The sequence below is a fragment of the Pagrus major genome, chromosome 6 (genome assembly GCF_040436345.1).
Source record: "Pagrus major chromosome 6, Pma_NU_1.0".
NCBI lineage: Eukaryota > Metazoa > Chordata > Actinopteri > Spariformes > Sparidae > Pagrus > Pagrus major.
Window position 1 is genome coordinate 38,893,829 of NC_133220.1, and position 15,835 is coordinate 38,909,663.

Genomic DNA, 15,835 nt, shown 5'->3' on the forward strand with positions numbered 1-15,835 from the left:
CTCACACAGTGTTGTGTGCTGTGGTCTATCGGCCTCCTAAGTACAATAAGGACTTTTTAAATGACTTTTCTGATTTCCTGGCTGAAATCATGCCCAAATATGACCGTGTTCTTATTGTTGGGGATTTTAATGTTCATGTGTGTTGTCCTGATAAGCCAATGGCAAAGGACTTTTTAAACCTCATTGATTATTTTAATCTTGTCCAATCTGTGTCTGGTCCCACACAAGAACGGGGACACACACTTGATCTTGTCTTATCTTATGGTTTGCCCATTCTTAACCTAGAGATATGTGACGCAGTGTTTTCTGACCATATGCCTGTATTATTTGAGGCTGTGCTTGCCTGTGATACATTTAAACCTCGCGCTGCTGCTCGGAGCTGTCGCATTATTAACCCTTCCACTGCTGTTCAGTTCTCGGCCGCTTTCAATCAGAACTCCATCATTCCTGAGTCTGTGTGCAACACGGAGGAGCTTAGCTCTTGGTTTCACTCCACCTGCCAAACTGTTTTAGACACTGTGGCTCCATTAAAAAACAGGCAGCCTAAAACTAAATCTGAGCCCTGGCTAAATGACACGACTCATGCTGTCAGACGTGAGTGCCGTAGAGCTGAGCGCAAGTGGAAGAAGGACAAACTACCTGTGTCTTTTCAAATATTACGGGACTGCTGGCGTCATTATCAGGAAACTGTGAAAGACGCCAAAAGAAAACATTTCTCTGATATTATCCTGTCAAACTGTCACAAGCCTCGTGTTTTGTTTAACACTGTTGATTCTGTTCTTAATGCCCCGCAGACTGTCTGTATAGAGGCCTCCCCTGCTGTGTGTGAAAATTTCCTTCACTTTTTTATTGATAAGGTTACCTCTATTAGAGCCATTGTCTCACCTACGGCTTATGACCCCTCAATCTCTGTCCCCTGCTCTGCTGTCTTCGACCAGTTTGAGCCTGTGACTCTGTCCTTTTTACAGGAGATTGTTGGTCACTTGAAGCCCTCATGTTCCCCAAATGATGCTGTCCCTCCTCGACTATTTAAAGAGGTTTTTCCCACTGTTGGGCCATCTGTTATTTCAGTCATTAATAGCAGTCTGTCCTCAGGTGTGGTCCCTGAAAATTTTAAACATGCAGTAGTACAACCTCTGATTAAAAAACCTGGTCTAGATTCTGCCGTTCTTGCTAATTTCAGGCCTATCTCCAAACTGCCTTTTCTTTCAAAAACCCTGGAGAAGATTGTGCACTGTCAATTACTGGCCTTCCTAGAAGAGCATAATATTCTAGAGGTTTTCCAATCTGGTTTTAAAACCCTGCACAGCACTGAATCAGCTCTTTTAAGAGTTTTTAATGATATCTTTTTAGCTACTGACTCTGGTGACTGTGTTATCCTTGTGCTTTTAGATTTAACTGCTGCATTTGACACAGTGGACCACGATATATTGATCTCACGACTGGAGCAGTGGGTGGGCATCAGGGGCATAGCACTGGAGTGGTTCAGGTCGTACTTGACTGATCGAACTTTCTGTGTCAGCCTTGGTGACTCTGTATCCTCCTCTGCTCCTCTCTTGTGTGGAGTCCCACAGGGCTCAGTTCTTGGCCCTCTCCTCTTCTCTCTCTATCTGCTCCCGCTTGGTTCCATACTTAGGAAGCATGGCATTTCATTTCATTGTTATGCGGATGACAGTCAGATTTATGTGCCTCTTAAAAAGAAAGATGATTTCGATGCCAGGGTCTTACTTAAGTGTCTCGACGACATAAAGGCCTGGATGGCAAATAACTTTTTAAAATTCAATGATAAAAAGACTGAAGTGATGGTTTTCGGTGGCACCACTGGGACCCCCCCCCCCCCCCCCCCCGTAGACCTGGGTTCCTTGGCCCAGTACATCAAGCCTAGCATCAAAAACCTAGGGGTTAAAGTGGACCCTGAGCTTAAACTCAACAGTCAGATCAAGGCTGTTGTAAAATCTAGCTTTTTCCATTTGAGGCAGCTGGCCAAAATAAAGCCAATTCTGACAAGGCAGCACTTTGAGACAGTAATCCATGCCTTTGTTACCACTCGGCTGGATTACTGCAATGCACTGTATGTGGGGGTTGGTGGGTCCTCCATTGCCCGTCTCCAGTTGGTGCAAAATGCAGCTGCACGTCTTTTAACTGGCACACGTAAACACGAGCACATTTCCCCCATTTTAGCCTCACTCCACTGGCTGCCCATTCAATTTAGGATCCATTTTAAAATTCTTTTATTTGCTTTTAAATCCCTGAATGGTCTTGCCCCGCCCTACCTCTCTGAGCTTCTACACCCTTATACCCCCGCCCGCTCTCTCAGGTCAGCTGATCAGCTGCTCCTGAGTGTGCCTAACACCAAGCGGAAGCTCAGAGGGGACCGGGCCTTTGCTGTGTCGGCTCCTAAACTATGGAACGATCTGCCTCAGCATGTTAAACAGGCCTCTTCTCTGTCTGTTTTTAAATCACTTCTTAAAACCCATCTCTTCTCCTTGGCCTTCGACACCCAGTAAGACGTCGATTTTATCTCCTTGTTTTTATTGCTTTGTATTGCGTGGCTTTTATTATTTTTTACTCATGTTTTTGTTGTCTTTTAATTTATTTTTGTATTTTATATGTAATTTTATTCTTCTGTACAGCACTTTGGTCAACTTTGGTTGTGTTAAAGTGCTTAACAAATAAAGTTGGATTGGATTGGATTGGAAGTCACGGCCAGCAGAGCTCCTTTAAGTTAATGTTAGCTAACATCAAAGTAAACAAAACACATTTAGTGAAATTTACGCTGTTGAAGTGTCTCTTCCCCACAGTTAAGGCTATACTAGCAGCATAGCTATATACTATAATATTTAATGTTATTATCTGCTCAACTTACCACTGTCTTGCTTTATTTTCTCCTCTTCATCTTTTTTCTTCGTTCTTTTTTCACTTCCAGAGGGATAACTCCTCTTAATTTTTTTGTTTTTTGCTTTCCACTTTGTTGTCATTAGGTTTGTTTATAATGCGATCAAGCACACACCACTTGAATCAGGAGTAGGTGGAGTCAGGTGGGGCCCCTTTAGGGAGATCACGTCTCGCACTGTCATTGCAAACTTTATGCATTGACACTGCTGTTGTTTAAGGTTCATCAGCCCTCTGGGCCCCCTACGGGCCTGGAGCCCCAAGCACTTGCCTGCCTTGCCTGTTGGCAAGCGTGACCCTGGATGTAGGGGTGATCTGTTTTGCTGGTAGAATTTTTGTAGTAAGCCATGCCACTCTAGGACAGTACTTAGTGTGTCAGTGGTCGAACAAGAGAAGGAGAGATAGCTGTGTTCAGAGCAGACTGGTGGTAGCAACCAGTAGAAGGGAAAGTTTAGCAGAGAAGTTTTCTAGTGGCCATAAATGTACACTTCAGGTTACAGTTTTACCATGAATAAACTCTGCAGCTCCTCAATACACAAGAAGAACTTCTGTTTGAGTGACAGCTATCACTATTCCTGCTAATATTCATGCTGCTTGTCCATGCTAATATCGATGCCGTCGCTAAATCCATGCTAGTGGTGTTGATCTTGCTAGAACAGCAGTCTGGTTACGGTGGTAATAACTATGTATTACTATTAACCACACCCCCATTCTCTGTATGAGAAAGAACTTTGAAGTTAGACAGGAAGAGAAACTGACTGGAAGTGGGCTTTAATCAATCATTGCAAAAGTTTGAATCATTGGAGTCATGATTCCAGATTGCGCAAACAGAAATTTGTAGGAAGCCATGCATGCATGTGTACCAAATAATATAATCACTGAAAAACAGAAATGAAAAATTGCCTGTTTTTTTATTTTATTTTTTATTGACATTTTGTCATTTACAAGACAAAAGCACAAAATGAAGAATTGTATGTGCCATACAATGTTGCTTCAGCCTAGGCTAAAATGTCTTTGGAACCCTACTCTTATATGATTTTAGACATGGCAAAACAACCCGTCATCCACCAAAATCATAATTTAAATTTTAATAAGTATCAACCGTCATAAAAAAACCATGAGATTAGCTGAAATTTTGGATGGAATCCTTAATTGTGTTTCGGGTATTACTGTCTTGAATACCACTGTACTGTCTCTGTACAGTCTTGTCAGTTACACACTGTTTATCTTATCTTATTATTGAGTCACGATGTGCAATATATCAAAGGTAGTTGCCAATTTTAATGCAAATCTTTAGTCGTCTTTGGCTGCTCCAAGCACCAGTAACGTCAACATCAAGTGGCTGCCAGCTTGCGCAAATTACTTCCTAGTTGACAGCAGTGACATTTCTGTGGATGACAGGACTTGTATTACCATGTCTAAATTCATACACTGCCTGGCCAAAAAAAAGTCACCACCTGGAAGCAAATAGGTAAGAGCCTTCCATTGGAAAATTACTGCAGTGATTAATATGTTTCTGCTGGCAACAAGTTATTTAACCCTAACTGATGCGATAAGTAGCTTCTCATTTCTTGAACAACCATGTCCGAAGACATATCTTGTGGTCATGGAAAAGATGTTATTCTGTTTCAGAAGGGTCAAATTATTGGCCTGCATCAAGCAAAGAAAACAACTAAGGAGATTGCTGAAACTACTGAAACTGGGTTAAGAACTGTCCAGCGAATTATTAAAACCTGGAAGGATGAACCTTCATCTTTGAGGAAGAAATGTGGTTGGAAAAAATTCTTGAATGATCTTGATCGGGTAAAACCAATAAACGGCCAAAATCAAATCGTAAAAAATCAACAGTAGAACTCATGGGTATGTTTAATAGTGAAAGTAAGAGCATTTCAACACGCACAATGTGAAGAGATGACCACATCCATTCTGAGAATATTTCTGTTTTCTACTGGATTTATTTCTTTTAAGAAATAGAAAATGAAAATCAAACTTTTTTTTTAAATTTGATTTTCCGTTTTGACCATGAATTAGAAAAATGCCTTGTCGTTGTATTTCAATTTTAATATTTGCATTTTATCTTGAAAATCAAACAACCAGTAATTTTTTTGTTTTTAATACCCATTTCAAAAATGAAAAGTTAAGGGCCAAAAGATACACTGACCAAGTACATAAAAATACAACATTGTTACTGTAAAGTTCATGTAATTCATTACTTCCACCCCTGCACATAAGGCACTTATGAATAACATCCTTAAAAAGGTCTTCCTGACTCACCATTAGGATGCCAAGGAAAGCATATTATATTGGCATATGTGTTTTTGTCTGTATATAAGCTGTATGTATGTCAATTCATGTTTGTTTGTTTTTTGTGTTTTTTTTATGTGCATCATGTTTCTTGTAGCTGATGGCTCCTGACAAGGTATTGATCCCGGAGCGTTACCTGGATTTGGGGGATGACACTCCTCTGAGCCCTGAGGAACAGAAGGAGAAGCAGAAGAAACTGGAGCGGATCAAAACCCTCATTGCCAAATCAAAGTGGGTTTTGATTCAGACATAGCGTTATTATTCAGTTGTCTATGCTGAACATATGTATGTTTTAAAACTTTATAAACCGATGCCAATTGGTTCAATTTTAAGCATTAAGCATTGCACTACCCTGTACAAGAAAAAGTGCTGGTCTCTCTCAAAACAATACTGTGTTTGTACATGGTGATGAAGGTAATGTGGCTCTTGAATGAAATCATTTGACCAGATTTATTGAAACAACTGCTTGAAACTTGAAACTTTTGAATAACAAAAATAAAAATGAAACAAAACAAATATTGGTTGTAAAAAATATACTTTAGATTGAAGTTTAAAGTTTTGATATAAAATCTCAAGCAACAGCTAAAAATGTATTGTGATAGTGATATTAACGACATTATGGACCCAGGTTTATAATGCTGATAATGTTGAACGATCAATTGTGGTTATTATAGAGTTGTGTAAATCAAATTTGCTTTGTAGCATGGCCTCTGAACTTCCTCTGAGTGATTATGATTGATAACAGCCGATGAGTTTTCTGGGCCCATTTAAATAGGGCTTGCTTGATACACCCATCAGATTCACTGCCACAATTAGGAAGAAAACAAACTATTACCTACTGCTGAGAGAAAATTGGTGGGATGGTCAAGAGTCAACCAAATACGACTAAAAGGCAAGTCAGCGACAAATTAGAAGTTGCTTGAAGACAGGTATCAGTGTCCACAGTCGAGCGTGTTTTGCATCAATATGGGCTGAGAGGCTGCCGTGCAAGAAAGAAGCCCTTGCTCCAGACGCGGCAACTTTAAAGCTCGACTGTTTGCTGCTGATTACATGATCACATTTGAGATCCTCAGAGAGTTCTTTGCCATGAGGTGCCATGTTGAACTTCCAGTGACCAGTATGAGAGAGTGTGAGAGTGATAACACCAAATTTAACACACCTGCTCCCCATTCACACCTGAGACCTTGTAACACTAACGAGTCACATAACACCAGGGAGGGAAAATGGCTAATTGGGCCCAATTTGGACATTTTCACTTAGGGGTGTACTCACTTTTGTTGCCAGCGGTTCAGACATTAATGGCTGTGTGTTTAGTTATTTTGAGGGGACAGTAAATTTACACTGTTATACAAGCTGTACACTGACTACTTTACATTGTAGCAAAGTGTCATTTCTTCAGTGTTGTCCCATGAAAAGATATAATGAAATATTTACAAAAATGTGAGGGGTGTACTCACTTTTGTGAGATACTGTGTATATATACAGTATGTATATATATATGTATATATATATATATATATATACATACACACATATACATACACACACACACACATATATATGTGTATATATATATATATATATATATATATATATATATATATACACACATATACATGTGCACCGATCATATTTTTTTCAAACCGAGTACGAGTATTTTCATTTGTGTACTTGCCGATACCGAGTACCGATATTTCTACCAATGAAACTTATTACACAGTTAACACAGTCAACTTAATATCTCAATTAAACTATTGCACATTCTCCACATTTGAGTCACACAGACACACAGTCACACACAGAATATCAAATGTTACTGTATTTAACTGTATTTAATATATGTATATATGTGTATATATATATATATACATATATATATATATATATATATATATTTGACAATTAAAGCACCACTATGTAGGACTAATGTAGGCAAACTCTTGAAGCAATTCTGAAGAAATATAGTTGATTTTTCTCATTCTCAGGTCGCCACTCAGGTGGTTCACTTTCTTCATTATTATTCATTAGGTTTATAGTTAAGATCAGACATAATTATAAAAGGTATAAATATTACTGACATAGATATGCAGAATATGTTACATTTGTCAGATGCTGCAACAACAACCCTCTTTTGTTTCTTCTTTGTCTTTACATTTGCTTTTTCTACCACTGTCAGTTTGCAGAACATTGTTCCTCTTCTGGACGGCCCAGTGGAGGGCGGAACTCAAGTCAGTTCCCAGCAGCAGTTGCAGGAGCAGGAGAAGCGTATAGAGATATCCTGTGCTCTGGCTGCTGAGGCCTCTCGTCGCAGCCGCCTTCTCTCTGGTGAGGAGTCTCTTTACACGGCTGCCAATGACACTATCACCACAACTCTTCCACTAACTGCACGCTATGATCATACGGCACAGGACAAGTCACAAACAACCTCATACACATTTCTGCACTCCTAGTATACACCAGTAAGGTGAATAACATTGATCGTCTTGTTAAAAGGCAATGTCCTGCTGCAAAACCTTGGGCCCTGGCATTCATGTGGATGCTACTTTACATCATAGCAATGGCACTCCTCAAAGGCAGTAGTCCGCCCAACAGGACAATGACACGTCACAAAAACTGCTCAGGAATGGCCTGAGGAACATGACAAAAAGCACCACTGGCACCAGGGCATTGGTGGTGGATCCTGTGGGTTTTGAACCAGGGCCTTCATGGATCAGACTTGGTCCAGCAGGTCCCACAGATGCTTGATCGAATTGGGATCTAGGAAATTTGAAGGCCAGCTCAACACCCTGAGCCCTTTGTCACGTTCCTCCAGCCATTCCTGAGCAATAGGGGTGGGTGATACCACAAAATTTGGTTTTCATCCAATACCAAGTAATAAAGGGCCAATATCACTGATATCGATACCAGTACTGATACTTTTTATTATAACAATAGCAATAACAAGAATGTTGGGCTCTTGGGGAATCAATGAGGTAAAATATCAAAATAAATATGTCTATAGCCTATAGCCTACATATAGCCTAAATATAGGAATCCTATGCATTTCACAGTTACACAAAAATGTGATTATATTCAGCTATTTACATGTTTCAGGTTTGATGTATATAATATTTTTTCAGTTTCATTAACATAATTCATGTAGATAACAAGATTCAACGGGCCAAATATATTATTTGGATGTCTGGATATAGTATGCTATATTCAATCAGTTTGACTTAGATATTTATTTTTTATGTGTTTAAAGAAGTTTGTGGTGTTTTCACAGTAGTAAACAGCCTTTTACACACATCACAGTTTCAACGTTTTCATTTACAGCTGTAAAATGGCTCCAAATGTTGCTCCTCTTTCGTTCAGCCATCACTGCTGGATGTTCGATTAAACTAGTGGTCGGGGTGCACTGGGGGCGAGCTGTATGTACACACGACAGGAAAAAGTACCGCGTGGAGAAGCAAAGAGAAGGCTTACATGTGCAGTGTTCATATGAGTGCTGGAAATCGTTGAAAATGCTTGAAATTGAATGTGATGTTTTCAAGGTTTGAAAAGTGCTTGGATTTGTTAAATGCTAGAAAACGTGAAGACAGATGCATGACAAGCCAATTTGCTACAAACTTATTGAACTTTATACTAATGCCTGATAAATGCCTTGTCAAGCATTATCCCGCTTATATGAAGGTCACTGGCCAAAGAAATACTATCATTAATTTATAATTTAATGCGATTTGCAAATAAAATCTAACTAGGTTGAATTTTTTCAAAAGTCATAACTCCATTTCCGTGATAACACCTGAAGGTTTGACATTAACATCCCATAAGGTTCTAAATGTTTACTACTTAAGGAAAGACAACAAACTTTTCACAGGATTTGGTGACAGCAGATAATTCCCACTCAGCTGATGGCCAGAAAGCCAACTTAATGCTAGCAAGATTCAAAGTCAATAACATAGTGATGCAAACTTCGGAGGGGCAGTGTACTTCTGTCAGCTTGTGTGTTACAGTCACCATCCTGTGGATGAGGATGAAGCACTCAGTGTTGTAATAACATGTTAGCTCATTAACATGTTGCAATAAATTGTAAACAGAGGTGTTGACTGAATCCCTGCTGCTATGGTTGCTTATTTTATATACAGGCTGCGCATTAATTAGAATGATGAACAGACATTAACAAGAGGTCTTGTAAAAGTAAAACATTTTTGGGCTTGGACTTCGGATCGTATGTTTATACAAGAGAGATGAACAGATTTAGCTTTGATTTAGCATTAATGTTAAAATGTAGAAAAAAAGGCAGTTTGAAACTTGGAACATAACAAAACTCCGTTGCAATTTGGCCATGAAAAAACTCTAGACGCGCTACTCTTGCATGTCACAGCGACCTCATCATTTCCTGCATTTGGTCTGAAAGTCTGAACCTTAAAAAATAATGTTTTCACACTGGCAATGAACGGAACCATGGTTTAGTTTGATCAGCACCGTGACCACCTCTTTCGGTTGGACCAGCTGTTTAGTCCAGACCTCGTGGTCTGTTAAACCTGGAATTTTGGTACAGATCAAACTGAAAAGTCTGAAAGTCCAGACCAAATGAGGTAGGTGTGAAAGAACCCCCTCTCTCTTGGATTGAGTGAGGGCCGTCTCACTAAACTCCAGTTAAACTGTCTAAACTAGGCAGTGCTGACCCTATTACCAAGATTTGGTTACCAATATTTTGCCTAAAATGCTTTCAGAAACATATTTTAGCATACTGTAAAGCTGCAATAGAGAAAGATTGTGAACTTAAAGTCTATGTTCCACCTGAACTATGTTGATTATGTACACAAAATGGCAGCTGAAAAAACTTAGATCAAACTGTAAAACAAGGCAATGCTGTTTAAACAGGAACCACAATCCTATCCATTGTCTATTTCTCTCCAAAAAAGTTTTCAAAAAAATATTTTAGTGTAATGATTAGATGTAATACCATATCGTTTGTTACCAGCTCGCTGCTTTACTATTTCCTGTTTCAAAACTTAGTCCTAGCCCAAACCAAGCACTGCCCAACTCACAGAATGTCACGGCCGAGATGTAGGAGGTATATAATAAATAGAAAGGGGCCCAGGACAGATCCCTGACAAACATCACACGTGACCGGAAAGGACATTGATTTAAAAATGTTAAGTTTTTAGTTCTAAGTTGAACAAAATCAAATTGTTAGGGGGCACAGAGCAGGAAAAGAGAAAGATTATGCTGTGGGGGACTACAATTGCCAGGTTTGTTTGTCACAAAAAAGTTGGCCATGAATGTAGAACATATAAACTGAGATGATTGCTTTTTTTCCTTCTTGAATTTTTGTTTTTTGATCGGAGTAGTATTTTGCATCTGTCAAGGAAGTTGATCATAAAGTCCATAGTCAGTGCCTTTCAGTTGTGTGCCGTGATACTTTACCTGTTGAATTGAAACTGAAGGAGTTTCTTTCTTTCTTTCTTTCTTTCTTTTTTTCTTTCCTTGATTTAATGTTAACTGACCAATGTTGCATGCCGAAACACTGAACATAGATAATAAATGTGCTAAATCTGCCTATGCATTTGCATCATGGAACCTCTTGCGCTTCATTACGGCACCAATGTTAACAGGTCAGCAGCCAACCAGCCCAAGTCAGTAGTGCAGCTTATGCACAGCTGCAGCTGTGCTTCACCTAGATATTTGCCTTGTCGTCTATTTTTCTCTCCCTGATGCGTGCAGTTCTTAGTTAAAATACCGGTGAAAATTATCTGTTTATAGTCATATTTACACTTTTACAGTAATATGACACCATTTAGCACAGTTTCAATGTCTGTATCTGTAAAATTTGACACAGACATGAAAAAATAGGCAGGCTCCTGTACTTCTCCCTTTGATGGTTCATGGCTTGTTTTTCTTTCTATTTTTATATTATTCCTGCCTCCCTCCATTTTATTCCAGTCCAGTGCGCCTCCAGTCCCCCCACCTCCCCGACCAGCCTTGTACCTCACCATTGCTCTGCTGACTTCCCCAACTCCACCCACATCATGAAGGTGTGAGTCATACAAGGTGAGTCACTGCACACCAACCTTTGTCCGCTATCCTGTTAAGACCCTTTTGTCATTTCACTCTGTGTGACTGCTTTTCATCTACTGAGGTTTATAATATGATACAATGTTTTTGACTGACAGGTTTTAAATAGCAATGCTCATGTTTACAGGCTTAAGAGTCTGATGATCCATTTTGGTGAAAGTGCTCCATATCACCCTCAAACTTAAAACAAAATAATGAAACAGACATAGATTACATTGGTCAAATAATCATTTCTGACAGCCAAATTCAGGAGAAAATAAATGTTTGTCTCTTTCGTTTGCAAGAAGTAATGGTAATAACATCATTTACAACTGCTACTTTTGTGCAAATATTTGCGCAAAATTGTATACTCGATGTGAATTTTTTTTTCTATCTGAGCATCCTTTTGTTCTAAAAACTCATTCAAGACAAGGTCCAACTTGTTGTTTTTGAAACCATCTCACATAACAACTAAGTACCTCCATTCACTGACACCTACAGACAGCAAGTAAGTTCGACCTTGGGTTGAGTGTTTTTGGGGTTTTTTTTTGGTGGATGTACCTGCTGTAGTGGTGATAACAGACGTCATATTTCCATAAGACAAAATCATCATTTATCATCATCATCATATATTTCCTATGATAATAAACACTAATGGGTACTACTGTACCCAATGATACTCAGGTAATCGGAAATGATCTTTGTATCCCTCTTACCCTGTCTTTCTTTACTTCTTTTTGTCTGTAGCTCAAGCCCTAGCTGCAGTAAAGTTTGATGGAACATCCTTTTGAAGTGTCACTGGACAAACTGAACAATGAAGAGAGATTACTTTTATTTTCTTTAGCACCTAAACCATACAACAAAAACACATAAAACTGTGGATGAATGGAAGGGAAGTTATAAAGACTTGCAAACTCACATCGCCAAACTCCAATTCATTCAAATCACAACAGCCTCCCATTTTGTGCTAAGCAGCACAAAGTACGGCTCAAGATCTCTAACCAGCTTCAAATTGTGTAATATTTATATGTAACTTAGCTCAGGACAAAAAAGTAGAGATTACTGATGAACTACATTTATGTTTTAAACTTATAAGGACAAATGTCAGTGAATCAGGGTTCGAGGTTGATTAGTTTACAAGGGAACACTGCATATGAAAGGCACACGCTGAGGACACGCTGTGAACACAGGGAGGAGTTGGGCTCAGTGGCAGGTGAAGGGTGTTTCCCCACACTGACATATTCTGACACTTTGACAAATGACAAGAGTGAAGCCTCTCATCTTTGTAAATGGTAAGGACTCTCCTTCTGAACTCACTGTGATGCCTGTTTCACCCAGACCTCCATCTTCTACACTACTCCCATACTATCAACGTGTCTGCTGTCGATTACACTCATATGCAACCATAAACAATCCATACATTTGACTGGGTCAAATTTAGTGTCTCTAAGGATTGTCCTAGGCCAGGGGTCTGCAACCTGCGGCTCTGGAGCCGCATGTGGCTCTTTTGCCCCTCTGCAGTGGCTCCCTGTGGCTTTGACATTTTACATGAAAATGAATATATATTTTTTTTTTTAACATCATCACTGTTTTAGGCCTACAGTATTCTTGCATTCTCCAAAAGTAAAAATGCGTAGCCTACACACAGAATTGTATCTGTTCTATTAGTAGATACTAGTTGTGATTAATTGATTGATCCTGAGTTAATATCACTGTGTTTTTGGCTCAAGCTCAAGGGTTGATTGCTGCAATGCCATTGGCCAGGAAGGACAGTATATTTGGGGGTCAAAATTCAGTTTAGTTCATCAGGCTTACCAGCAAAATAAACTGTAAAACAACATAAAACATTGCAAAACATAAAGCTGCCAAGTTTGAAGTCAATAAGTCAATATGTCCCGACCAATATCCATGTGAGGAATAAATTGTCCTCTGCGATAATTTGGTACACAAACGGTTAACAGATCTTGTTCTCTACTAGTCCCACCTCCCTAAACCAATATCGCTATTATGATTGGCTTTGCATTTTCTTGCCAACATGTGATAAGCTGGCTCATGAATGTGGGCTTGCTGCAGTAGCTAGCTACATCCTGGTTGAATTTATTTGCGCCAAAGCTGTTCTGTGCACCCGGGGATAAATAATTTCCGAAGAATGTCTCATATTGATTCAGTCACAGTAGCCTACATTTTTTGGTTGTTTGGCAAGTAAGTTTTGGCTTTCAGAATATGAAACTCTTATCACCAGATTCAGACGATAAATACATTACTGAAGCTTGTAAAGGCATAATAAGCACCGATATTAAAACCAAACCTACGTCCTTGGTTCAACCAGAGATATGAGATAGGAAATTTCATGTTTTTCCCAGTTATAATTAAGAGCATAACACCAGCAGTATATTATATGCTTAGGGACACCATGTGTATTTCATCTTTTACAACAGCTGTTTCAAATAAACAGCAGACGATAAGTCTGAGGCAAAAACAAATCCAACAGCGAGAGTTAGTAATAGCTCAAAGACAAGGGTGATTATGAGTCCAGAAGCCATTCCAAGATTTTGAATTGTAGAAGAATACAAAACATTTGTTAACATTAGATTCTGACCGATCCTACTGACATGCCCCAAGATTCAAATAATCAATAAGTTAAGCTGCCCACGTGGGTCTCTCTTACTGGAGAGACAGACTTATTATTCCTTCTGCTGGGGGATCACTGCTGGTAATGTAATTAATATTTCCTCATAAAGATGTATAATTTATTGCTTCAGCCTCCCATTGGCTATTCATGAGATGGTCATTTATATTTTATTTAGATGTTGTCAAAAGTAGTGATAATGGGACCGATGATTGGGAGACGACGGAGGCAGAGGTTCCACCAGCTCAGGACTACATTCCTGTCCCTCAATAAAAATGAGGTGTGTTATTTAAAGGAACTTGGGGCAGGATTTGTGAAAAAATAAACATGCATTTTAAGTTTTTTAATGCTAATGGGTGATGAAGCGTTCAAAACCAAAAAGAATGAGCCCACCCACGTATCTCTTCATTGCCTTGAACAGGCTGTGTGCTGCATAATGTACTGCAATTCGGTGTCCGAATTTTTCAGTGCGCATGGTCTGGAAGCACATAATCAGAATGGGAGATGACATTGATTGGTTTAATTTATGTTATGCCTAAAACATACCTATGACTAATTAACATTCTAAATACAACCCTTTTGCGCTTTGAGCCTTACTTTGCACCCAGATTATAAACCATTTAACTAGCAAAAGGGTGTTGGACACACCCAAAATGCACTTGCGCCGTGGACCTTAGACCATGCACCACAGATCATTTAAATAGGGCTCATAGTCTCTACTTTGGCTTATTAGAATTCAAATGGAACTGTGTGCCGGTCTGCACTACCCATACAAATCCACAGCAGTCTGCTGGCACAGATTGTCAAAGTAGCCTATGTCAGAGACTTTTGTCAGATGCTGGATAACACTGGGTAGCCTGAATTTATATGCACACTAATTTTCCACTTTTATTCTAAATACGACAATATTCAGAATTCTTGTTTTAGGAACATTTCTGGATATGTATACAGTGCATTTGGGTTTTTACGGCCATTTGTGACACACAGCTGCTGTGCGAGGCCTAGCCAGATTGCATGGCTGGGGTAGAGATGAGAAAGAAAAGAAAAGGCCACATTTCTGGTTGTGATTTAGCAACACGCCTATTTTTAGACATTATGAAAGACTTGGATAGCTACGGAAATATATTGCATTCATTTTAGACAAAAAAAATCTGCTCTGTTTTTCTGAATTAACAAGATACCTCAAAGCCTGCAGAGCTGAATTTGTGCCGGATCCTGGACCTTCCAGAATGGGACCGGCACCGATTTGATAGGATCCAGCACCTCCCTTGTCACTATCAGATAAATGTTGTATAATATTTAATGTTATCTATCCAGTCCTTCTTTTATTAAAAGTTAATTCATGGTTTAACATAAATGTTATCAAGTCAGAAAAATAACAGTCTTTACTTTGTTGTGCGCCAAGAGGTACTAGATTAAGATAGCGAGTGCAAGTGAGTAGGCCAAAACAGCTGAGAAAGTTAGTTGACTGTTGTACAGCTGTGTGATAACTCAACATCAAAGAGTATAAAAACGGGACATAGAATATTTAATTGATCAACTTAAGCCACTTAAGTATTAAATACCTAAGTAACATTTACATACATTTTGTCAGATATTTTCAATCATTTAGTATAGTAAATCTGATATAAAAAGAACAGGACATACTGTAGCATTGCAGTTTATACTGCATAGTTTGTAATTGTCAAATACTGAATCTTTGGGTTGATAGGTCGGGTCGGCCATCAACCCAAAGCAACAGTTTTTTATGAGTTGGGAAACATGGCGTTAGTATTGGATGAGTTGGGAATGAGACTCAAAAATCATCTATCCTACAAATAGGAGCTTTAGGTTAAGATAGAAATTTAGTTTGAAGGTCAACTGTTATACAGCCATCTAACACCATGAACTCCACACTATCACTGTACAATATATGAATATCACATTTCTGAACTTTTTGGCAAAGAATGTTGGCATTGAGTATCTCTA

The 15,835-nt window shown here is 39.0% G+C and overlaps 1 protein-coding gene across 1 annotated transcript in view; it reads left to right on the forward strand.

Annotated features, from left to right (window-relative positions):
- The window catches only part of plekha6 (pleckstrin homology domain containing, family A member 6), a 176,630-nt gene that overhangs the window by 160,546 nt on the left and 249 nt on the right, over positions 1-15,835 (forward strand). The window contains exons 20-23 of the mRNA XM_073468089.1: positions 5,294-5,427; positions 7,373-7,521; positions 11,128-11,235; positions 11,986-15,835. The exon at positions 11,986-15,835 is cut by the window's right edge and continues 249 nt beyond it. Of these exons, the coding sequence (XP_073324190.1) occupies positions 5,294-5,427; positions 7,373-7,521; positions 11,128-11,225 (381 nt within the window). The 3' untranslated portion in view covers positions 11,226-11,235; positions 11,986-15,835. The remainder of the gene's footprint in view (positions 1-5,293; positions 5,428-7,372; positions 7,522-11,127; positions 11,236-11,985) is intronic.